The 21,451-nt window shown below is 39.4% G+C and overlaps 1 protein-coding gene, 1 long non-coding RNA gene, 1 other non-coding gene and 1 pseudogene across 5 annotated transcripts in view; 2 read left to right on the forward strand and 2 right to left on the reverse strand.

Moving 5' to 3' along the window:
• The window catches only part of LOC122902773, a 39,978-nt gene extending 21,625 nt beyond the window's left edge, over positions 1-18,353 (forward strand). The window contains exon 3 of the long non-coding RNA XR_006383863.1: positions 18,321-18,353. This is a non-coding gene — a long non-coding RNA (uncharacterized LOC122902773). The remainder of the gene's footprint in view (positions 1-18,320) is intronic.
• SAP130 (Sin3A associated protein 130) overlaps positions 1-21,451 on the reverse strand; it is an 81,201-nt gene that overhangs the window by 27,334 nt on the left and 32,416 nt on the right. For 2 of the 3 annotated variants that reach the window (XM_044242727.1, XM_044242725.1), the window contains exons 12-15: positions 21,033-21,154; positions 14,624-14,926; positions 13,767-13,944; positions 7,206-7,310 (exon numbers count right to left, since the gene is read on the reverse strand). In XM_044242727.1, coding sequence (XP_044098662.1) covers positions 7,206-7,310; positions 13,767-13,944; positions 14,624-14,926; positions 21,033-21,154 — 708 coding nt within the window. The remainder of the gene's footprint in view (positions 1-7,205; positions 7,311-13,766; positions 13,945-14,623; positions 14,927-21,032; positions 21,155-21,451) is intronic. The other variant, XM_044242726.1, reaches the window with a different exon arrangement.
• On the forward strand, positions 959-1,107 carry LOC122903873. Its single transcript, XR_006384073.1, has one exon. It is a non-coding gene; the product is annotated as a small nucleolar RNA SNORA62/SNORA6 family (small nucleolar RNA).
• On the reverse strand, positions 3,158-3,333 carry LOC122903684 (annotated as a pseudogene).

Genomic DNA, 21,451 nt, shown 5'->3' on the forward strand with positions numbered 1-21,451 from the left:
GCAAAGACTAAAGTTCTAAGAAAAGTCTGCTCAAAGAGCCAAGACAGGAGCAGCTCAGCAAGATGGGAAACTTTTAGACAGTAACAGCTCCATGCCAGTGAAACACCACAGAAACAATTGTGGTCTCATCTCCATTCTCTCTTGAAAATACTATGGAGACCCCAGACTTCCACATTTGCTAGGCTATAACGAGGCACCTCAATTTTCTCTCTACCATCTCACCACTGAAGTGGTATCCAAAGAGGCCAAGCAAGGAACCTGGACTTCAGTCCCCCACTTGGCAGTAAGAAGACAATGCTTTGTCTTCCTTAACTGGGGTCGTCTGAGAGGATAACTGCTAAAACATTAGGCTATAAATAAATTCCAGAGTCTTATAAGACCATAAATGTTCAGGTCTAAACAGAAAACCACTCATCTAAATAGAGCCAGGAAAATCACAATTTGAATAGGAAATGAATGATGGTGTTATGTGCTTCAATAAGCAATGACAGATTCTCTTGAAATAGATGAAAAAATAGAAAAATCTCAGCAAAGAAATCAAAGTTATAAAAAGAACCAAATGTTAATTATAGAACTAAAAAATACAATTGAAATATAGATAACAAATATAAAAAATATAGATAAAAATATAAATACTTATGATCTGTCAAATAAATATAGAAATATAGATAAAATACAGAAATATAGAAAATATAGATAAATATATTTATATAGAAATATTTTAGAAAATATAGATATAGAAACAGAAAATATAGATAAATATAAAAAATATAGAAAAACATAAAAAATATAGATAAAAATATAAAAAATACAATTGAAAATAGAACTAAAAAATACAAATAAACTTACTGGATATTGTCAGTAGTAGAGTGGAGATAGAATCAGTAGGGTTGAGGACAGTTCAATATTATTTACTCAATCTCACCAACAGAGAGAAAATAGACTTAAGAGCGAGTGCACTGCACAGTGTTTGAGTTAAGGCTGCTGGCTGATCGATGAACTCACCAGTGTAGGTAGTATGCTATATGAGGGGCAAGTTTTAGCTACTAACACACCAAGGGTCTCTGGCTCAATGAGTGGAGTTTGACAGTAATTCTTGCTACAAGTAAAGAGGGCAGAATAAAGCCATTTTCTGATATGCAACCCCCACCCTGACATCTTATGTATTCCTTCTCTACCACAACAGAGATGCTCTAACAAATCAGAGAGTAAGCCAAGGAAAAGGAAGTTTACAGGCACCATGGATGAGTTGAAGGGAATTCAGAGCATGATGGACAAAAACACCAGGGATAATAACCGAGTACCAAGTTCAGAGAGCAACCAGTGCAGACTGGAGTAGGCAGAAGCAAGGATTCAAGGAGGGAGGGATATAATCAAGAAAAAAAATGGAACTGAGAGATCTGACAGACCTGCCTGTATCTGGAGGTTTTCTTTAGGTTTGGTGGAGAGTCTGAAGATGAATTAGTGACTGACAGAAAACAGCTAAGCATACTGCAGTATTATGTGACTTCATTTAAAATTCAATTTTTAAATTTATTTAAACAGTTTCTGGATTTACTTTCTTAATCTATTTTCTGTTTTATAATATTTTAATTTTCCTTAATCTTTTGGCTTTGAATTGGTAATATATTCATGTTTCAAAAGATATACTGAGAAGTCTCCCCCTTCCTTTAACCACCCCCACCACTATCTCTAAACAGTACCACTCAACTTCAGCATTTCATTGAATCTAAGCTGCCAGTAAATATACACCAAATTTTGTGTACCACTTAAAAACACATTAATGGTAATATTAATGTATCCTCAATTTTATTTATTTATTTATTTTTAAAAAAGATTTTATTTATTTGACAGAGATCACAGGTAGGCAGAGAGGCAGGCAGAGAGAGACAGAGAAGCAGGCTCCCTGCCGAGCAGAAAGCCTGATGCGGGACTGGATCCCAGGATCCTGGGGTCATGACCTGAGCTGAAGGCAGAGTCTTTAACCCACTGAGCCACCCAGGTGCCCGTATCCTCAATTTTAAATCACATATTCCTTTCTGGGATGTTGACATGTTAGATCTTACTCGTATCATATTATGTTCTATATGGTTGTTTTATCTTTGCTTCTTTTTAAAATTTTGCTCATTTTTTCCATTTCTATCCTCTATGTCTACATGGTTTTCTATTTTAATTTTACCTTCATTCTATGGTTTCTTCTAGGTCTTTTTTTTTTTTCTTTCTTCTAGGTCTTTACTGTGTTCTGTCCCTTCAGGTGTCACACCTTAATGTCCTTTTAGTCTTGGGAGTCTGCATTTCATCTTTGTGTGTTTTCCTTCACTGAGGTGGTGCTGCCTTCATTAAGTAATTTAAATTCATAGTTAAGATTTTAAAAATAAGTTTCATCTGTCCTGCTTTTTTGGTAAGTGTTCTTACTGAACAAATGAGTATATTTTGTTGCTCTTTTTTTACTTTTTAATTTTAGTTATCTTCACATGAATATCCTTTTATTACTCATCAGTGAATGAGTTGGGCTATTCCTAAAAACAGCAATTTACATGAGATTCCTTTCACTTGGGCGTGGGAGTGTGGGGAGATTGCTCTGATTTCAGCTAGTTATTTTTCAGTTCAAATGCTCTCTTCTTTCAGGTGTCACAAAAACAGTCTGCCAACTGCAACTAAGGCCAGGGCCCTACCCCCACAACCTATGTTGGAACCATACTCAGTCCAGGAAAACCTCTGCAAATAGGCCCCCCTCACCCGAGTTTCTGCACATATTGCTGCTTACAAGGAATATACTATTGTACTTCACAGAATGCTCTTCACCTTCAGGAACTCTATTTTTTTTCTAGCACTTTAAAAGTAACTCTAGTGCTACTTCAAAAAAACCCCCAAAACAAAAAACAACACTTTTAACACTGAAAGGTAATGTATTAAATCTGTGAAATTTAGTGTCTACTGTTGGCAACAATGTGGAGAAAATGGGAACACATTTCATGAGGCTATAAACAGGTACAGTGAATGGAAATCAGAATTTAAACTCTAGGGGCGGCTGGGTGGCTCAGTGGGTTAAGCCTCTGCCTTTCAGGCTCAGGTCATGGTCTCAGGGTCCTAGGATGGAGCCCTGCAACAGGCTCTCTGCTCAGTGGGGAGCCTGTTTCCCCCCCTCCTCTCTGCCTACTTGTGATCTCTCTGTCAAATAAATAAAATCTTAAAAAAAAAAAGAATTTAAACTCTACATGTAATTTGACCCAGAAATATATTCTAGAGAAATGTTTGCTAAGGAGCTCAATGATATTAAACTGATCAGAACACATACTACACGTGATCTTAGCCAAAAGGCCGAGAAGCGATAAAGGGGCTCAATGATAAATAAAAAGATCCACTGCATTATTTGCTTATTACAGTGATAAATGGAAATAACTTAAGTTTTCATTAATGGAGAACTAATTATGGCACCAATACATCTGGGAATATCACATAGTATAGGAATAGAGTCTCCTTTTCTAGTTTTCATTTTCCTGATCTCCTAAGATGATATATCCTAAGGCATGGTCTTGGTACCACCTCTACTCTCTCTTTATACTATCAATGGACTTTCTTCCACTCTCATGGTGTTAAAAAACATATATCTGCTTTTAATTCCCAAAACTTAATCCCCAGCATAGATATCGATCTTTAATACTAGAAGTGGGTCTACTTTGGAGTTTTTTAGGCATCTATACATCTGACATCTTTACTTGGCTGTCTAACCACTTGGAAATCTTGAAAGTAAAATAATTAAAACTAAACTCGTAGGGGTGCCTGGGTGGCTCAGTGGGTTAAGCCGCTGCCTTCGGCTCAGATCATGATCTCAGGGTCCTGGGATCGAGCCCCGCATCAGGCTCTCTGCTCAGCAGGGAGCCTGCTTCCTCCTCTCTGTCTGTCAAATAAATAAATAAAATCTTTAAAAAAACAAAACAAAAAAACTAAACTCTTAGATTCCTTACTTGAGAAAGGGTAATTCCTATCTACAGTTGTTCATGCAAAACCTCCTAGCTATCACTGGCTTCCTTCCCTTCTTTCTCTTAGAAAGTTCTGTCAACTGTACCTTCAATACATATCCAGAATCTCAACTTTTTACAACTTTTACTACCTCTATTCTGGTCCACGCCTCTATGATAGTCTAAGGTTCCATTATCTCTCACTTGGTCTTCCTGCTTCCACTTTTGTTTTTTGAAGTTTATTTCAAGCATGGTAGCCAGAGTAATCATTTTGAAAATAAGTCAAGTCATGTCATTCCTATGGCTTAACCCTCTGATGACTCTCAACCTCACCCAGAATAAAATCCAAAGGATTCTGAATGGCCTACAAAGACCTACATCATCTGGCCCTTAGTTATACCTCTGAACCATGTTATGCAACTCTCTCCTTGTTCTAGGCTGGTTTCTTTTGCTGCTCCTCTGTGTTCCGAACATACAGGCAGTCCTGACTTTGTACTATGCTGGTATGTATGAATTCTATTATATTTTATAGTTATATTACAGCAGTCCCCCACCAACTCTGTTCATATTTCCATTACCACTGTATATTTTAACTGTGAGTACTTACATAAAGTTTATGAAACTTTATGCAAGCTTTGCTGCTAGATCCTCAGTCCACAATGACCAATCACATCACTTCCTCTGAAGTATGTCCGTGAGAGGTCACTGCACATCTGTTATTCAGTTTATGCAGATGGCAAAATGAGAAGCTGTGCTGTCTCTTGTTTCCCAATGATAAACTCAGGTGAACTTTTACAATAACGGATGACAGAAAGAGAGAACTGGCCAACAAAAACAAAAACAGGGAAAAACAGTAATCTGGAAGTAAAACTCGATGTGATTAAAGGACTTGAAAGAGCAAAGACAGGATGAGCCTAGGCTTGTATGAAGATATGGTTATGGACCATATAGAGAAAATCCAGTGACTATTAAAAGAATGATGGTAAAGTCATCTCATAACATCTTTTAGTTAAAATTGCACTTGGAACAGAAGGCCACTAAGGAGAAATGCAGTATTTACTTCTACTTTGGATTTATGACTATTAAATGAATGAATGAATGAATGAATGAATAAATAAATAAATAAATCCCAGTCACTTAGGCCCAAGTGTTAAAGTTAGCTGCCACACTGAAAGGAAATGGCCACTTACAAGGAGAATGAAGAACAAAAACAGTAACAACAAATCCTTTTCTGGCCAGTAAGTCTGGTTTATTTCAAAAGTTAATAAATTAATTTTGATGAATTAATGTTTAGCTCTCTGGTGAAGCCACTTGCACAGTTAAAAGGTGCTGCGTGAAATGTGCCCCCAGATTCCATGCATTAGTTAGGGCAGAGTTTTTTTTTTTTTTTTTTTAAGATTTATTTATTTTTTTATTTGACAGAGATCACAAGTAGGCAGTGAGGCAGGCAGAGACGGGGAAAGCAGGCTCCCTGCTGAGCAGAGAGCCCGATGCAGGGCTCAGTCCCAGGACCCTGAGATCGTGACTTGAGCCGAAGGCAGAGGCTTTAACCCACTGAGCCACCCAGGTGCCCCAGGGCAGATGGTTTTGATGAAAATGAAGATGTCCTTAGAAGTGATACAAGCAAAAAGTTTTGCACTAAAGGAACTCTTGGAGATAATCTGCCACCATTGAAAAGACAAAGGATAACATGTCAGAAGCAGATCTAAACTTAGAAAGGGACATAACAATTTTCCAATGCATGGAAGGACTGTTGTGCTCATCATCATCATTGAGTTGTACAATGTGAAGGCAGCGAGTACTGTTCCAAACACACTTGATTAGTTTTTAGAAAGAAATACTTTAATTCTCAGTGTTTCTCATGTTTAAATTACAGTATACCAAATAAATATTAGTTTTACTACTTTTTCCACCTCTCTATATATGGTAAGAGATGTTTAAGACGATTAAGAGAGTTTCGAGTATTTTCATAATGTTTTAAAGGTCACAAAATAAGCACAACCCTCACCCCCTAAAATCAAGATCATTTTCACAGCTTCCCCTTGCATGGTTATTTTTACTCTTCTGCACTAATGTGCAAAGTAATGACTGCATATCCTCCTACATCAAATTCTTGGCCCCTGCTCTTTCCTCGGCCTGAAGCAGTTGGACATGAGGAAGCATGCGGCTGTTCCTTCATGCTCTTAAACCTCTGTGCAGAGAAGGCTTTCTGGGTGGTATCACCTCTTCCTTCTATTGCCTTATATTCCTTTCACACTGCCTTTTCTTCTATTTATTTCTCTACACCTACTAGAAAGTAAGCTTAAGGAGAATGGACACTTTGTCTTCATCACTCTTCTGTATTCCCAGATTCAAAAAAAAATCACCTGGCACACACAAGGCAATCACAATTTTTTCTTGAATGAAGTTTTATGATAAAGTAGATAAATATATCACCATTGTAAGCTATTATTGATGTAAGTAAAAACTGCAAGATGTAGACCAATCTAATCAGCAAGATGCTGTTTTTAAGACTCAATTTACATGTGTACATAAAGATGTGGAAAGATACTTAACAAAACTGTTACCAATCAATAGGATTCTGGCTAGTGGGACTAGCAAGGTAGAGGGAAAGCAGGATAAAGATTTTCCCTTTATACCTTAAATATTTTTATATTGTCTCTCTCTTTCCCCAAATATCTTTATTTGTGGAATTAAAAAGAATAAAGAAAACAGCATATATTAACTACTGACATAACGCCATTTTTTTTTTTAAGATTTTATTTGAGAGAGAGCGAGTGAGCGAGCACCAGGAGCGGGTGGAGCAGAGGGGGAATGAAATCTCAAGGAGACTCCATGCAGAGCGCAGAGTCCAATGCAGGGCCTCTTCTCATGACCCTGAGGTCACAACCTGAGCCAAAACCAAGAGCTGGTGGCTTAACCAACTGAACTACCCAGGAGCCCCATGATGTCACTTTTGATAGCAATAAAAACTGGGGGTTACTGTGGGGCAGGCTCTGTCCTTAATGCTCTGAATGCATCATTTCATTTAAATACATAAAAATTCTAGGAAGCAGATGTTGTAAGTATGGCTATTTTATAAATAATACAGAGGCTGGGCAATGTGCCCTGGTCACACAGCTAGAAAGTGGATGTAAAAAGATGTAGATAAGCAAATTATGTAAAATTTGTCACATGTGTTAGACTTTTTCTTTCCCAATTATGTGCAGCTGGAAGCAAGAGTGATAACATTTATGTGCTCACCCTGCAGGCCTAGGTGACCCGGATGCGCTCCGCATAGAACTCTCCACTCGAGGGCTAGCCACTTCAGGAGGCTGAGGAGGAATGAGGGTTTTCCGAACTGCCATTCTGAAAGAGACCAGACAAACCCAGAAAACAACAGTCCAAGGGCATTAAAGGATAGGAAGTACATAGTTGTTAGGCATACCTGTGGCGAAATAAATGCACTATATTGGCTGACCCATTTTTAAAAACTTTTTTATTAATTAATTTATTTTTTAAAATAAACATATAATGTATTTTTATCCCCAGGGGTACAGGTCTGTGAATCGCCAGGTTTACACATTTCACAGCACTCATCATAGCACATACCCTCCCCAATGTCCATATCCCCACCACCCTCTCCTGTCCCACCTCCCCCCAGCAACCCTCGGTCTGTTTTTTGAGAGTGAGTCTCCCTCCCAATCCCACCTTTTTTCATTTTTTCTTTTCCTACCCCCCAACCACTTCCTCATATCAGGGAGATCATATGATAGTTGTCTTTCTCCGATTGACTTATTTCGCTAAGCATAATACCCTCTAGTTCCATCCACGTCGTGGCTGACCCATTTTTTTTTTTAAAGATTTTATTTATTTATTTGACAGACAGAGATCACAAGTTGGCAGAGAGGCAGGCAGAGAGAGAGAGGAGGAAGCAGGCTCCCTGCAGAGCAGAGAGCCCGATGCGGGGCTCGATCCCAGGACCCTGGGATCATTACCTGAGCCTAAGGCAAAGGCTTTAACCCGCTGAGCCACCCAAGCACCCCAGGCTGACCCATTTTTCAAGTGGATTTTAAAATTTTATCAAAGTAAAGTATTGAAAAAGTAAGTAAAAAGTAAATATTAAAAGTAAGTAAGTATTGAAAAAGCCACATTTGCATTAAAAAGCTTTTAACAAAATATAGCAGGTTCCCACCCCATCCCTCCCTATTTGTCAATCTCTACCCAGGAAGCAACCACTCTGACTCTTTTAGCTGATGCTTCTAGTATGCCCCATCTTCTTTCTACTCATTATCAAACCTTGAAATCTATATTACATGTTCACGATTATTATTATGTCTATGCATTTATATTGACCTGCGAAAGTTCCTGGAAGTCAAATGAGAAAAGTTGATCAAGTTAGTTAGTGTCGATTGTGCCATGCACTAGAGGCCACATATGACTCAGACTGAGAACCACTGGGCTCAGCAATGTGGAAGTGGTGAGTAACTGTGACATGCTTAGTTTTGGCAGAGTGGTGGGAGCAAACGCTAGACAGGAGTGGGTTGAGAGAAAATGGCTAGAACCAGAATTTTGCAAAGCCTAATTAATCGATCTAGATGTAAGTTAGCCTAAAAAAGGGTGACCACCAAACATCATTTTAATATATAAAGTGGCTTGCCCAAAAAAAAAAAAAAAAAAAAAGATAAATGGATCTGATAAAGCCTTAGATTCAAGAAACAAGAGAAAATGTGTGGAGGAGACAAGAACAGCAAAACTACCCTAAAGGGGTAGTGGGTTGAATTGTGGTCCCTAAAAAGATATCCAAGTCCTAATCCCTGTACCTGTTAATGTAAAAAATAGGGTCTTTGTAAATATAATTAAGGTAGAGACTCAAAGTAAGATCCTTCTAGCTTTAGGGTGGGCCCTAAATCCAATTCCTCATATCCTTTTCACAGAAAGGAGAGGGAGATTTGAGATACAGGGACACAGAGAAGACCATGTGAATACAGAAGCAGAGATTGGAGTGATGTGTCCACAAGCCAAAGGTTTGCCAAGAGGCACCAGAAGTGAGGAAGGAGGCATGGAATGGATTCTCGTGGAGTACATTCAGAAGGAACCAACTCTGTTGACATCTTGATTTCAGACTTCTAGCCATCATAACTTTGGAGAATGATTTCTTTTTTTAAAAAGATTTTATCTTCAAGCAGGGGCACCCGGGTGGCTCAGTTGTTAAGCATCTGCCTTTGGCTCAGGTCATGATCCCAGGCTCCTGGAATTGAGCCCCACATTGGATACCCTGCTAGGTGGGAAGCCTGCTTCTCCGTCTCCCACTCTGCTTGTGTTCCCTCTCTCGTTGTCTTTCTCTGTGTCAAATAAATAAATGAAATCTAAAAAAAACAAAATAATAATAAAAAAATAAAAAAAAATTATCTTTAAGCAATTTCTATACCGAACATGGGGCCCAGACTCACAACCCTGAGATCAAGAGTCACATGCTCTACCAACTCAGTCAACTAGGCACCTCCGTGAGAATAAACCTCTGTTTTAAGCCACCAGATTTGTGGCAATTTGTTATGGCACCTCTAGGAAACTAATATAATGTGGATGCAGTTGAAAAAAAATCAAGGTAGTGAGAGAGAAAAGTCTACAGGACAGAAGACCAAGTTTTTTCAACAAGTAAATCTCAAGGAAAAAGAGATGAAGGAAACCTATAAAAGAGTCTTAGGAGACATATCAACTCATCACAATGTGGGCACCTTATGAGAATACCGATTCAAATAAAACAAAAAATTCATGACATCTGAGCCCATGCTTAGGAAGCATTTTGTGTTGGGTCTCTTGTAAGATCCTAGCCGAGGTTTGTGAGGTTAAGCAGGGCCAGTCAACATGGTTGTTTACCCCACCACAGTCTGCTGCACAAATTCAGCAGAAAGTTGGATTTGACTCTGGTTCTAATGAAGTGAAGAGGGTGGGGTAAGGAAGTGGGGGCTAGGCAAGGAAGTGATTGTAATGGACCACAGAAACTGAGTCAGGGAGAGCAGAGAAAGGCCAAGAAAAGCAGTGAGGAAAACGCAGAGGTGTAGCATCAATGGGTTGAAGGTTTCCCAGTAGGTACTGTTGCAGTGCCGCTGCCCGTGAGGTGGGAAGACAGAAGGTGGGCTGTGGGACACTGAAGGACAGAAGAAGAGGTCAGGGAAGTCTTGTGCTTATGGGTGTGTGCTGCTGATAGAGGGGGGTGGATAACAAAGCATTCAAACAACTGAGAAGCCAGAGAGCTGGGAAATTATTTTGGAAAGAACAAGAGCCAGACGTTACGGACTTTCTGAAGGACATACAAACATACCCGCAAATCACCTGGAATCGGAGTAAGCCTCTTGAGCTGCCCTGACCAACAAGGTAGCCTCTAGCCATATAGGGCTACTAAGCAGCCTACTGGTGGAAAGTGCAAGCAGGAGTGAAATTTTTAACGGTAGTTCATTTAAATAATTTGAATTTAAAACTGATATCTGATTCAGTTATAGAAAACGTTGCAGTGTGCCTGGAATAACTTGGATATGTGAAAGTACTTTTTCAACTGCAAGTTTTATGAAATCTGAATATAGACTGAGTGCTTTCCAAGAGGGATGGCCTGAAAGTGGCACTGAAGCACACAGGGGACATCAACCCCACCACCAGGCTCAATGACAGAAGGATGGGAGGACAGACAGTCAATACTTTGGAGAAAGTACAGGAGCCAAGATCCCGTGAGAAAACCAGATTCTAGCTAAAGAAGGCAGGCACACAGGGGTTAGTTAGAGTCTGTGGTAAATGAGAGCGGTGTACCGCACAGAGGAGGTAGCAGCCAGACTCTACCTCAGTGACTTCAAGCCAATCCACACAAAAATGAGCAGCATCCAGTGGGAAATAGGCAGATTCTCTACAAGGCTTTTCCCGGAAAAAGAAATGTGAATGTGTTCCTACAGAAATGCAGACTACAGAGAGGAATCAAAACAAGGACTGGGGTTGAGGGAAATAAGGGAACTTGTATCTATGATGGGAGTGTTAATTCATGGTTTGTTCTGGAAGACACTTCAGCAATATCTGTCAAAACTAACAATGTACACACCCCTTGATCCAGAGTTTCCTCTTCTTGAAATTATCTTAAAAGGAACCATGAGTCCACAACGACTGTTGGAGGATAATGTCTGTTTTAGCAGTGTTTGTAAGAGTGAAAAATGGAAACCAATCCAAATGGTTTATCAGTAAGGCAGTGATTACATACATATATCATAGTCTGTTATACTTAAATATTACGCGTTCTTTAAAAAGAATAACGTATATGCAATGATATGAAAAGATGTCTACTTTGTATGAAGAAAAACTGTAAAATCATGTGTAACATTCCATTTTTCTAGAAAATGTTTATAAATACATTAAACGAATTATGTATCACCTAAAAAAAAAAAAAAGGCAGGCATACTCAAAGAGGAAGGATACAAGGAATTCTGATGATGACAGAGCCAATTACAGGGGCACAGGAAAGGGTTATAGGGAGGCGATGAAGTGTAGGAGAAGGGGGAAGATCTTTTTATCTCCAGCGTTGTGAAATTTCAAGATGTTTATCTTGGTGTTGGTTTATCTGTTTCTACAGCATCTACTGTGCTGGTATTTCGTGGTTCTTTAAATCAGCAAACTCATGCCCTTCAGGTGTGGACATTTTCTTTGAATTACGTTTAAGTGATCTCCTTCTTTTCATCTGATTTCTTGCTGAAACTCTATTACTTGAAAGCGGTTAGGAGCTCTTGAACTGATTCTTTTAATTATCTTGTCTTTTCTGTTTCCTATCTTTTTGTTTTTTTACTCTACTTTTGAGAGATTTCCTCAACTGTATTTTCCAACTCTTCTACCAAGTTCCATTTCTGATTTTGTAGTTTAAATTTCAGGACATTCTCTTTTGTCCTCCAAATGTTCCTTTTGTATATAGTACTGCCTTCCTGTTTCATGAATACATCTTTTTTTGTCCTTTGAAGGCAGCATTCACAGTTTTGGTCTTTATTTGCTTTCACTTTCAGTTTTTAGTTTTATTCTCATTGTTTAGCTCCTGTATCTTGCAGGCTCCGTTTTTCAGTATGTCTAATAGTTTGTATCTTGCATTGTCAGAAGGCCCCTCATACACCTGGTTATACTTAGTTGCGTGTTCATGATGAGGACTGGGGAACTAACACTTGGTCGGAACCTCTGAACTTGAGGAAGAACTTGCCTTTTTTTTTTAAAAGGAGGGAGTGAAAGAGGGAGAGAGGAGTGGGGAGGGACAGAGGGAGAAGAAAGTATTTTAAACAGGCTCCAGGCCCAGCATGGAGCCCAGGTGTGTCAATTTCACAATCCTGAGATCATGACCTGAGCCGAAATCAAAGTCGGATGCTTAACCGACTGAGCCACTCAGGTGGTATGCTGCCTACTTTAAGATTCACTGTAGAGTGATCTGATTCCTGAGCTTACAAAATCCTTAGTGTTGGTATCTTTGCATCTCTCCACCTGGGCTGGACGATCCCAGAAAGAAAGTGGAATCCTCATATCACTTTTTGCCTGTAACATTCAATTGCCAGGGTCCCACCAGCTGAAAGGGAGACATGGACTGAAGTCTCAGTACTCTGCAAATATGTTTCTGGTAAAATACTCCTGGCCCTTCTTATGCTGATTGATCCCAGTGGACCATATGCAGAATTTAACCCTCTGGGTGTGTGCTGTGGTTGGGAGGAGCAGTGTATAGGAGATGCAGGTCTCTAACCTTCTCAAACACATTTCAACCCAGCTTCCTTCTACCCTTTGTTCTTCCTGTTCTTGGGCCATATGAAGCTCAAGCAATTTAAATGAGAATGCTTCTCAATGTTCTCTATAGACTTAAAATTCAGCTTTCTCACAACTAAGTGAGTGATCACTCTCCTACCTGCCTTCCAGCTTCAAAGTTTGGTTGCTTTTGTCTTATATTCTTCCCTTCCTTGTGTGCTTATATTTTTTTTTTTAGAAAGCCTCTTTGCTAAAAGTTCTACAGGGCTCTGAGGGGACAACAAATTTAGAAGTGCGTGTTCAACCTGCCATGTTAAGCAGGTGCTTCTGCCTTCCATTTTCATTGACAAGGACTGACACAGACTGACTTTATCTTTAAAAGAGGCAAAATCCTGCACATCTGGAAACCTGTATGGACCCAGCAGCTTATGTTTTAAACTTTATAATCTTCTGCTATTGATGCATATGAGCTGGTGAAGCCACAGAAACGCTGCTCTCTGAAGTGTGATTGCCTATCTTCCATCTCCCAAGTTTTCAACTTAAGTTTCAGAGCACAGCACATACCTTCCTACCCATGACCCACACCAACTTAGAGGTCCTAAGGCAACACAGTACACTTCTGCTACTAAATATGACCCTTACTTAATACATCTAGGATATTATTTGCCCTGAGCAACAATTTATGCTAGAGTAAGGAAGAAAATAAACAGTACACATTAACATGCCTATCTAGACATACCTGAAAGGTCAATTAGAAGTTACTCAGAGCATCTAGAATTAAACTCCCAAAACTAGAGAGAACTCCTAAAATAGTATGCAACAGCTGCTTATAAACTGGCCACCTCCTGCACTCCCTACCCACCCAGACTCATGGATTCTTACTGTCCTACAGTCTTTGCTTGGCAAGGCTCTACTGAATAAGACTGTGACCAAGTTATTTTCAAACAGATTAAAAAATGCTACAGAAGATGAGAGCTTAGAGTCTGCTACTAGCACTGTATGAGTGGCTACTGTTTCTGTTTCTATTAATTATATCCAAATCTAGAGGTGTAATGTGGCACTACTGGGTCTACCTACCCATCCGTAGCAGGTTTCTTCCGGAGGATACTTGGCCGGGGGGATGAGCCCTGGGCTGGAGCGTTGGTGCTACCACTCTGGCTGTGGGTCTGCACCACTGTTGTTGCTGCTGGAGCAGCACTGAATGGATTGCTAATAGGGTTGGCTACAATTGTGGCTCCATCTGCCAACACCACTGCTGGAGGACAGGGAAGGGGCAGAAGAGAACAACGAAGAAGAAACAAAAGAAACATTACTAAAATGTCACATAAGACAAAAACAATTAGACCACCAGAATTAGAGTGCCTATGCTATGACTGTCTAATTTCAAGAAAGTAAGGGATGAGCACGATGTTCATCTGTCTAAAAGCAGATGGCAAAGTGGGAGAGATTACTAAGTCTACTGATGCACATCTCTCTTTGCTGCCTAATCGTAACTACTAATAAATCAGATAAGATACACAAAGTACATAGCATACTTTAAGAAATAATCTCCTACAATTTTTGTGAAATAACATTGCTTCTCAATCCCTAAAAATGATACAATCCCTAAAAATGATTAATTTTACAGCTTTACATAAAACTCTGAAGAAGATCTTAAAGAGAATAAGAATACTATAATAAAGGTGAATCTGCTCTCTCAACTTTACAGAGTGCTTCTTACTACATGCAAACACATATTAGGCTGTTTATGTACAGAACTTTTAATGTTTACAATGACTCTGACAGATAACTCATGTTATCTGTAACTCACGTTAAAAGAAGAAGCAGGGGAAATTACTCAAGATCACCAAGCCAGTAAGTGACAGAACCATGATTTAAACCTAGTATGTATCTCTTTCCTCTATACCAACTTCCACGAAAAAAACTCAAATTACCTGAAGTCTTTCCTTCAGGTTGAGGCTGCTGAGTACCCATTGGTGCAGGCTGAAGTCCCTGTGTGTTTATTGGGGTTGCTGAGTGAATTCCCTGTGTGCCCATTGGTGCTGGCTGTATTCCTGGAGTACCGATGGGTGCTGGCTGGATCCCCTGTGTACTGATGGGTGCTGGCTGGATCCCTTGGATATGTCGAGCATGAGAAGCATCCACTGTCATCAACTGCATGGGATTTAGGTGGACGGTGGATGCCACCCCAACACTAGTTTGAGCTGTGATGGCAGAGTTTGGAGCCTGAGCGGAAACTGAAAATGATGCAGAAAGTTACAAGAGTGTCAGCTCTGATTAGATATAGTTCACATAAAGAAAAAAAAACCACTAAAATGAAAACAGACTTTTCCACTGTAAAAGATCTAAACCCTCAGTTTTTATGGCACCTTTTTTTTTTTTTTTGAGAGGGAGAGAGAGAATCCCAAGCAGGCTCCACACCCAGCGAGGAGTCCCACATGGAGCCTGATCTCATGACCCTGAGATCATGACCTGAGCTGGAATCAAGAGTGGGATGTTCAGCCAACTGAGCCACCCAGGCACCCCAGTTTTTTTTTTTTTAAGGTTTTATTTATTTATTTGACAGAGAGATCACAAGTAGGCAGAGAGGCAGGCAGAGAGAGAGGGGGAAGGAGGTTCCCTGCTGAGCAGAGAGCCTGATGCAGGGCTCAATCCTAGGACCCTGAGATCATGACCTGAGCTGAAGGTAAAGGCTTAACCCACTGAGCCACCCAGTCACCGCTTTTTTTAAAAATTTTTTAAGGATTTACTTCTTTATCAGAGAGATAGTGAAAGCACATGCGTGCACTAGTGGGAGGGACACAGGGAGAGGGAGAGAGAATCTCAAGCAGACTCTGTGCAGAGCACAGATGTGGGGTTTGATTTCACAACCCCAAGCTCATGAACTAAGCAGAGCTGGATGCCCAACAAACTATGCCACTCAGGAGCCCCATAAAACCTCACTTTTTTTTTTTTTAAGCAAAGCACTACATAAAGCTCTATATATTAGAGCTTTTTCCCTCACTTCTTATCAGCGTGATATGATCTTCCTGCAGATTACTAGAAAAGCATTAAAACAAGAAAAAGGAAATCATCTATTAAATCCTAAATGTGAGCCAGGTAACTGTCCTAAATAATTAAAATAAAACTTCTGAGACCCATCCATGGCTCCCAGGTCAAGAATATTTGTGATGGAACCAACATCATAGGCATTTTTGATATATGGTAGTTACAAATTTTAAATTCCATATATGCGCTGAAGATAGAGAACAAGCAAGTTTCTTTTTCACTACAGTGTATATTAAAAACTCAAAAACAACAAAATTGAAAACAGCAGCATTCCCAGGAAGCAAAAGAGAAGGAATTTCTATTTGTGGAAAGAAAAACACAAATGATGTTTCTTCTCAAATAAATGAAATGTTATTTACAGTAACAAACATACGGAAACAACCCTAAGGGCCTACTGATGGATAAATGGATAGAGAAATCATGACATCTATCTCCACACACACACACAGACACACACACACACACACAGAAGAGTATTCTTTAGCCTTAATAAAGAATTAAATCTTGGGACGCCTGAGTGGCTCAGTTGGTTAAACAGCTGCCTTTGGCTCAGGTCATGATCCCAGTGTCCTGGGATCCAGTCCCACATCGGGCTCCTTGCTCAGCAGGGAGCCTGCTTCTCCCTCTGTCTCTACCTGCCATTCCGTCTGCCTGTGCTCACTCTCTCTCTCTGACAAATAATAAAATCTTAAAAAAAAAAAAAAAAAAAAAAAAGAATTAAATCTTGCCACCTGTGACAACACGGATGGACCCTGAGGGTATTACGTTAAGTGAAATAAGCCAGACAAGGACAGAAAAAAACCCATATGATCTCACTTATTTGTGGAATTTAAAAACAAATATAAACAAACCAAGTTCATAGATACAAAGAACAGACTGGTAGTTGCCAGAGGCGGGTAACGGGGGATGGGAGACACGGGTGAAGGGGGTCAAAGGTACAAACTGCCAGTTATAAAATAAAGACTTTGGGATGTAGTATACAGCATGGTGACTATGGTTAGTAATACTATACTCGATATATGAAAGTTGCTAAGAAGATAGATCTTTGTTTCCATCACAAGAAAAAACATTTTGTAACTATCTGTGGTGATGGATGTTGTTAACTAGACTTATTGTGGTGATCATTTCAGGATACACAAAAATACCGAATCATTACGTTGTACACCTGAAACTAGTATGTCATGTCAATGACATCTCAGTTGAAAAAAAGGGGAAACACTGATGTAATTCAAGTTTTATATACCATATATATAGTGGTTAAATTGTTATTATCAATGACAAAATTGCAGCAAAATGTTAGTACATGTAAATTCATAGTTACCGCTACATTACAATTCTTCCCTTGATGTAAAAGAAAGAGAGAAAAAGAAAAAAAAAAAAAAAAAAAAAGAATCGAACTGGCAAAGCTATTAGTTTCTTCCTGAGAAGTGAATGAACCTTTGCTTTTGTTCAGTAACAGTTGTGGGCACTTGCCTGAACATGCAGTACACGCATGCCAAAACCAAACCACTCTGGTCTGAGCGCATATTCTGTGCTAATACTTTACTCACACACAGAAAAGAGCTTTTCCCCAGTCCCACCCTGTGATTCTGTCCTGTGCATTCTAAGAGGCTTTCCAAATGTCACTTCCTTTAGGAAATGACTCCTGACCTCTAATCTTTCCCTTTCAAGTAGAAATAACCTCTATTAGCTCAGAAGCAGGTTGGTTTTGTTCAAGTCTCTTTTACTGGAACGTGGCACTTTCTATTAAGAGCTCTTCAAGTCTTATCTCCCTATTAGGGTCTAAGTTTGTTCAAAGTGAACCGTTTAAGAGTCACCTTTACAAATAGAGCCTAACACAGGACCTTACATACAATAACAGGGTTTCAATAAATATCTATAAAATTAATAAATGCATTAATAAGGGTGCCTGGGTAGCTCAGTTGGTTAAGCATCTGCCTTGGGCTCAGGTCATGATCCCAAGGTTCTGGGATCGAGCCTCCCTCTCAGGAGGGAGCCTGCTTCTCCTTCTCCCTCTGTCCTTCCCCCTCCTGGTGCATCCACTTTCTCTCCCTCTCTCAATAAATAAAATCTTAAAAAAAAAAGCATGAATAAATAAATGAATAAAATGGAAAACATCTCTGAAACAAGTGAAATTTCAGGAACAATCTGAGAGGGATCAATTACTTGCAAACTATATAGATTATACATATGTATTCATAATTTACGTGTTTATATCTATATTCAATGAACCAAAAAGATTCCATCTTTATAAAGTAACCACCGCCCATGAACAATTGGTCTACTCTATCATAAACTATATATTATAGTAATCTCGTATTTGGCCCATTATATATACATTTTCTTGTCCTCCTCCTTATTTGAAAAACATTTGCTTTAAAATCATCTAAAAGGAGCCACTTGAAAACAGGATATTGTAAGCTAATCAATCATTCCTTCAGTTGTGTTCATCTATGCAAAGATCCACAAGCCTGAGAAATAAAACATTACCCATCATCTGTACCAAAAATTACAGTATTGGTATTGGAAGAAATAAATTGCTGTTGATTGGACTACTCATTTTTCTGTGTTCCTATCCATCAGGACTACTGTAGTGGTAAAGAAGACAGCTGGAAGAGAAACAGATGGTTGGCAGGATCCCCAATTCTTCTGACAGTCCTCTTACAATGGATTTTTATAAATAAATGTTGATATAAAATGGTAGTGTCTGCAGATTATTCTAGCTCAAGAGAGCCTATGCAGGTCCTTTTTAGTTAAATAGCACTGAGAGAAATACATATCGGTCATGAATTTCCTACCCCAGAAAGGCAACATAACTGCACTGTTGTGGAAGTACCAACTGGGTAAGGGAGATGAAGGAACCTGAAGGAAGTGCTGTTATTGATAGACTTCAGAATTTTCAGCTATTAGTGTAACACTCATACACACCGACACACATACACACATGAAATTTACTTCTTACTTATCAACATGGTTCTACCATACTTACTGCATCCTACTTTGTACCATAATCAATTAAACATGGTTTTCTGTTTTTTTTTTAAAGATTTTATTTATTTATTTGACAGACAGAGATCACAAGCAGGCAGAGAGGCAGGCAGAGAGAGAGAGAGGAGGAAGCAGGCTCCCTGCTGAGCAGAGAGCCCGATGTGGGACTCGATCCCAGGACCCCGAGATCATGACCTGAGCCAAAGGCAGTGGCTTAACCCACTGAGCCACCCAGGCGCCCAATTAAACATGGTTTTATCTTTATAGGATTGTTAACAAAGAACAGTTATAAGTTTCCTTTAAAAAGATGCTATTACTTTGATGTATAGCAAAATATGACAGAAAACTCAGAACAATTCATCAGCTACTTCCCCACATTACAATAAACCTAGGGACGGGGTGCCCAGGTGGCAGAGTTGGTTAATCATCTGACTCTTGGTTTCTACTTGGGTCATGATCTCAGGGTTGTGAGATCAAACTCTGTGTCTGGCTCTGAGCTCAGCGCAGAGTCTGCTTCACATTCTCTCCCTCTCCCTCTGCCCCCACTCCTTTCGTGCTCTCTCTCAAATAAATACATAAATCTTTTAAAAAAAATTAATAAATAAACCTCGGGGAAAGTTTTGTGGAAAACAACAACAACAAAAAACCCAAGGCAGAGACTGAGGAACCCGTTTCCAAAGCGATTTAAATACCTCAGAATTTTGAAGTTTTAAGCCAACACTGCCCAATGGAAATACGTCATACATGCAATTGTAAATTTTCCAGTAGTCACATTAATAAAGTAAAAAGCAGGCCAAATTAATTTTTTTTAATTTAAAAAAAAATTATTTACTTATTTGACAGAGAGATCCCAAGCAGGCAGAGGCAGACAGAGAGAGGGGAGGGAGGAAAGCAGACTCCCTGCTGAGCAGAGAGCCTGATGTGGGGCTTGATCCCAGGACCCTGAGATCATGACCTGAGCCGAAGGCAGAGGCTTAACCCACTGAGGCACCCAGGCACCCCAGGCCAAATTAATTTTAATAATATACTCTGTTTAACCCAATACATCCCAAATATTAAAATTTCAAAATAGAATCATTACAAAAATAATTAGTAAGATACTTTACAGTCTCTTTTCCATACTATGTTATTTTCAAAATTCAAGGTATGTTTTATAAAAAAACATATTTCAAATCAGATACTGAGTTCAGTTTTTATCAGAAATATTTTATTTGGGGGCGCTTGGGTGGCTCAGTGGGTTAAAGCTTCTGCCTTCAGCTCAGGTCATGATCCCAGGGTCCTGGGATCAAGCCCCGCATCAGGGCTCTCTGCTCAGCAGGGAGCCTGCATCCCTTCCTCTCTCTCTCTGCCTGCCTCTGTGCCTACTTGTGATCTCTGTAAAAAAAGATGGGCGCCTGGGTGGCTCAGTGGGTTAAGCCGCTGCCTTCGGCTCAGGTCATGATCTCAGGGTCCTGGGATCGAGGCCCGCATCGGGCTCTCTGCTCAGCAGGAAGTCTGCTTCCTCCTCTCTCTCTGCCTGCCTCTCTGCCTGCTTGTGATCTCGCTCTGTCAAATAAATAAATAAAATCTTAAAAAAAAAAAAAGAAAAGAAATATTTTAATTGTATTTTGATTCAATGTAATCTACAATTCTGAAACAGTAGTTTCATATTACTAAGTTGTTCCAAACATACTAAAAATTTCTCCAATTTTAATTAAGTAAAACAAAACAAAAAAATCAGTTTTTCATTTGCACCAGTTCCCCCTTCAAGTGCTCAATGGCTCCATGGAGCCTTGGCTGCAGTGCTGTTTCACATAAAAGAGCACTACCCATAATCTGGCTCTCTTATGCCTAAAGTGAGCTGAGGGTCTCATAGGAAAAGAAAACACAAACCCTGAGGATTAATTATTGTTTTTTTTTTCTGGATCGGCAAAAAGAATGCTATTTACAAGTCAGGATGGTGAGTGCTGACATAACTGGACTAATACTAAAAAACACAAGGGAGATCCACAAAACAATAGAAGCTCGCCCCATAAAAGTATGGGTTTTACCATTTTAACTGTACTGCCATTTTTAGGCATAACAAATTGTGAACATAATCCTCAGGGTGGGATAAAAGCATACAAATACACTAGTAAGTAGCAATCTTCTTATAGATCACAGAGGTATGATCTAAAACCTTACAGCTTCAGATTTTAGCCTTATCTGAACTTGAAGATAGAAGGTGGAATAATTAAATCCATACTACAAATACTCATTGGTCAATTTTGACCTCACTGCTTCCAAAAACTGGAATGTTAAAAGTCCTCTTAATAGCAGGGCTCATACCTGGATACTGTCGGATGGTGGACACGGAGCTGGTGATTGGGGTGTAAGTGTGCGCAGCCAGTGGGTATGCAGAAGGTGGGTATGTTGGCAAAAAGTACTGGAACTGAACGGGAACAGATGGTCTATAGACAGAAGACAGGTAATATAAACAAAAATAGGTCTATTTTCTTTTTCAATTTCAAATGATCCTATCCCCTATATCCTTTTTATATCCTTATATGCCATGTCAACATTTCCCCAATTGTGTCCCAAATAAACTGTCAGATCAAAGGACACACACCTAGAAAGAGGAGCATTTGTAAAAATAAATGGGTGCTATAAATACATCAATAAACACGAAAATACACACGGTAACAATCACCAAAATCAACACAAAAAACCCTCAGTAATCAAAGGTTTTCTCTGCTCAATTCCACTTG

This window comes from Neovison vison, chromosome 3 (genome assembly GCF_020171115.1).
Source record: "Neovison vison isolate M4711 chromosome 3, ASM_NN_V1, whole genome shotgun sequence".
Classification (NCBI taxonomy): domain Eukaryota; kingdom Metazoa; phylum Chordata; class Mammalia; order Carnivora; family Mustelidae; genus Neogale; species Neogale vison.